At 38.2% G+C, this 4,528-nt stretch overlaps 1 protein-coding gene across 1 annotated transcript; it reads left to right on the top strand.

The window, feature by feature from the left end:
* Positions 1-1,772: 1,772 nt before the first annotated feature.
* LOC100263529 (protein SCARECROW) lies at positions 1,773-4,023 on the top strand. Its single transcript, XM_002272429.5, has one exon. It carries the CDS (start codon positions 2,560-2,562, stop codon positions 4,021-4,023), a length of 1,464 nt encoding a protein of 487 aa, XP_002272465.2. The 5' UTR covers positions 1,773-2,559.
* The last annotated feature ends 505 nt before the right edge of the window (positions 4,024-4,528 follow it).

Below are 4,528 nucleotides of genomic sequence, written 5' to 3' on the forward strand. Positions count from 1 at the left end.
CAGGACATGATTCCAAAGTCTTCTATTCCCATGGTTTTTCAAACTATTATCCCCTTTATATAAACTGTCTAGATATGCTTTAAATTAAAACTGCCATTTCTGTTTCTTTTCCAAGTTTGTGTATGTAAAACCCTTTGGAACAGTAGCACATATGACATTTGCTCTATTCTGGTTTGAGTTTATTTGGCCATTTCAAACCACCTTCTTTTCATATTTTTTTCTAGCCCATTACATGGTCTAAATTGGTGTTAGTAACACATCAAATCACACGATTATAAATGATCATTTTTGGCCTACACATCTTTGCCATTAATCAGGAAGACATGGTAATCACTAGGAAGCTCAAACAGAGAACAGAAATGCAGGGGTCTCTGGAATATTTATTTGTAAGATATTTTTAGGTTTGCATTTGTTTGATTGGATGTTGAGTTTAGTTTAGTTACAGCTTCTCCCAGTTGTGGCTTTCATTGTCTCATATTTCCATCAATGAAGAGTATTTCTTACTATAAAATATAGAAGAGCTATCCTATAAGCTGTGAGGATGAAGTTACATAGAGAAAAAATGTCTGGTTTGGATAGTGTAAGTTAGGTGGGTGTGTAACATTTGATGCAACTTTTTTGGTTTAAAAATTAGGCAGGCCAAAAATTAGTTGACTGGTAGTTGTACCCCTTTTGCCAACTTTGACTGCTGGACCTCCATCTTACAAGTTCAATCTTTTCTATGGTTTGCTTCCACGTGTACAAAACCGGCTGCCTTCGCCTTATTTGGAGTTTTGGACACGCTCCCCTAACTCTTCGTAATTTTAACGGGCCCCACTATTATGAAAATTGAAAAGTATAATCAATAATAAAAAATGTTGTGCGTACGCCTTAGGTGCTTCCTTTTATTTATTTATTTATTCTTTCATCATATTTGTTAGTATTTAAAACATTTATTTATTCCTTATTTTTATTTATTTATAACTTCATCGGATCGTCTACATTTTATTATTTACTTTTAAAGACTGAAATTAGGGATGTTAGTAGAACTGGTTTAGGATGGATTGTCCTCATCCTAATTTCGTCTTATTTATATAAAATAATTCTTATCTTCATTGTCATAAAAAAATTAAATTTTATAAAGGGATATGAGAATTTCTTATAATTGGTTCCATCCTTTAATTTTCTTTAAAAATTATATATATATATGTGTGTGTGACAATGGAAAAATAATGATTTTAAATTAAATTATTTTTTAAAATTAATTGGTATAGGATTGGGTAAGACAAGGCAATACTTGGTCCTCTTCAGATTGAAAAAAAGAACATTGGTCCTCTTCATATTGAAAAAAAGAACATTTCAAGTCTGTCTTTAATTTATTTATTTTAACTTTTGTTTTATTAAAAACACAATAAGCATCCAAAAAGACTCGTTCCATTATTATTTCTATTACAACTCACATCTTTTGTAAGCATTCAATTAGTAATTAGTATTAATAAGACAAAACAAGTATCAGAAAACACTCATTCCACTGTTATCCTTACACCAAATTACAAATTTTATAACTATTGAATCGGTAGTTGGTCGTTTCTAATTTTAACACAATTGTTTATCATGTATATAATTTGATTCCAAACACTTGATTAAAAAAGTGAAAGTGAAGGCTTTTTATTTTTCTCAAGTCTCCTAATTTCTAAAATAATTCAAATGTCAAATATAAAACGTAAATATATTTATTATAATACCTCATGGAATATGTGGTGCATGTCTCTCTCCATATATATTATTATACTTCTCACGGTTTCTTACCTTTTCTTACCTTTCTCACCCATGTATTTTATGATTAACCAGACATTTTGGCCGGGTAAAGTGAAGCATGATGTCGTACCTTAGTCTAAACAAATATAGTTAAGCACATCAATCTGAGTTTGAAGACCCTTTAACAACAAAAAATACATCCAATAATTTTCATTCAGAGATCATCTGGTGCATCAGTGCATGCATCTTTCTAAATATTATAATAAGAGGATTTGGTAGTCTTTCTTATTTATTTTTCTGATTTACGTAATTTTTAAAGGTCTGTTTGGGAGTCATTCTGGGAAAAGCAACTATAGTATTTTTTTTGTCAATAACATTTTTATTAAAAATATTTAAATTAAAGAAATGGGCAATCATTTACCGTTAGTTTGTGATATTTAAAATGGAGGGTGGTTGTTCTCTCCACATCTTTCCAATTCCACTCCCATTTTATAATCCTCAAAGCTTCAATCACTTGCATATTTCTAATCTCAAAAATCCGAGTTAACAATGAGAAAAATCACTACCAGACTGACGTGTTTTCTTTGGCCCTTTGCCTCTCATCTTTTTATACACGTCCTGGCTATGCCGGCCATTCTCCTCCATTAAACAATTCTCTAATTTTCTGCTTTTCAGTCACCATTTCTTTGCCCCATCAACCCCTTCTCCACCCTTTAAAAATGTTGTCCAACTCTTCATAACAACCTCTCTCTCTCTCTCTCTCTCTCTCTCTCTCTCTCTCTCTCTCTTTCTGGGAACTTAACTTCGGCTATTGGGTTGACTATGAAGGGGGGATTTGAAGTTGTTCATGGGGCTCTTGATTTGATCCAGCCCCATGAACAATGGGAGTATAATATTATTGGGCTTCAGGGTGCAAGTTCCAGCAATTTTCCCAAGCCAATGGTGGTCGAAAACCGATCTAACTTGGAGAGGAACGAGCTGTCGGAGTGGGTGGAACATGTCACCAAGCAGCTTATAGAGGACCTGCCGGAGACTGTCGGTGAGGGCTTGAAGACCGAAGAGGTGACAATCGTGGGAGGGAGCTTTGCCCCGGTGCTTCAATGGGGGAATGAGGCAGCTGGAAGTCAAAGTAATAACTTGAGTACTGGAGATATCAATGGAGGATTGAGTAGGCCGGATGAACATGGCTTGGGCCTGATAACGCTTCTTCTGGAGTGTGCGGTGGCGATATCGGTTGATAATTTAGGGGAAGCGCATAGGATGCTGCTTGAGCTGACACAAATGGCTTCTCCTTATGGAGCATCATGTGCCGAGAGGGTTGTGTCCTATTTCGCCAAGGCCATGGCTAGTAGAGTCATTAACTCATGGTTAGGGCTTTGCTCGCCTCTAATCAGCCATAAGGCTGTCCATTCTTCACTTCAAATCTTTAACAACATCTCCCCTTTCATCAAGTTCGCACACTTCACCTCCAACCAATCCATTCTCGAGGCCTTCCATCGTCGGGACATGGTTCATATCATCGACCTCGACATCATGCAAGGCCTTCAATGGCCGGCCCTCTTCCACATCCTGGCCACCCGCATCGAGGGTCCTCCGCACATTAGAATGACCGGCATGGGCTCTTCCATCGAGCTCCTCACCCAGACAGGAAAGCAGCTCTCCAACTTCGCCAGGCGGCTTGGACTCTCATTCGAGTTCCACCCCGTCGCAAAGAAATTTGGAGAGATCAACGATATTACATCTCTGCAAATCCGGCGCGGAGAAACCCTAGCTGTGCACTGGCTGCAGCACTCCTTATACGATGCGACAGGACCCGATTGGAAGACGATAAGGCTACTGGAAGAGCTGGCTCCCAGAGTGATCACACTGGTTGAACAAGAAATATCCCATGGTGGGTCATTTTTAGACCGTTTTGTTGGTTCTCTTCACTACTACTCGACCATTTTCGATTCACTGGGGGCGTCATTTCCAAGCGACGATCCTGGTAGGCATCGGGTGGAGCATTGCCTTCTGTATAGGGAGATAAACAACATAATGGCAATAGGGGGGCCAGCGAGGAGCGGAGAGGACAAGTTTAGGCAATGGAGAAGTGAAATGGCAGCAAGGAATTGCTTTGTACAAGTGCCGATGAGCGGAAACGCCATGGCTCAAGCACAGCTGATACTGAACATGTTCCCTCCGGCTCATGGTTATAGCCTTGTACAGGGAGAAGGGACACTGAGGCTTGGATGGAAGGATACTGGCTTGTACAGTGCTTCTGCTTGGACTTCACAGGCTTATAGATAGCTCCTAGATTGGTTTATGTACCAATTTTTTTTTGTCTTTTTGGTGAATTACTGCATGTATGTAGAGTTCAAATACCTATATATTTTACAGTCCAACTTCAAGTAGGTTTTTCTTCTTCATGCCCCCACTCTCTGCCCCAAAAATATGGAACTTTCCTAACTCCAAAAGACAGTTCATAACCAAAGTCCATGACTCTCTATGCCCATGTCCTTTATCAATCTGAACCCCAAATGTTTGTCCACCTTAGTAATTGGTTGTGCAGATCATATGGGTAATTAGGAAACCTATGCGTTGGGATTTAATTTTTTGTGGGTCGCATGTGGTAATTCATGTGTTACTCAAAAGAAGAATGAAAAAAACGGAAGATAGAACGAAAGAAAATTGATCATGCTGCACTTCGATCATATTATTCTTCTAGTTTAGCGATGATTGGATAGGGTATTTGTTCATTACTTTTATCATATGGAAAATGTTAGGAGTTAACCTATAAGCAACTTGCTTCTTT

This window comes from Vitis vinifera, chromosome 7, assembly GCF_030704535.1.
Source record: "Vitis vinifera cultivar Pinot Noir 40024 chromosome 7, ASM3070453v1".
Taxonomy (NCBI): Eukaryota; Viridiplantae; Streptophyta; class Magnoliopsida; order Vitales; family Vitaceae; genus Vitis; species Vitis vinifera.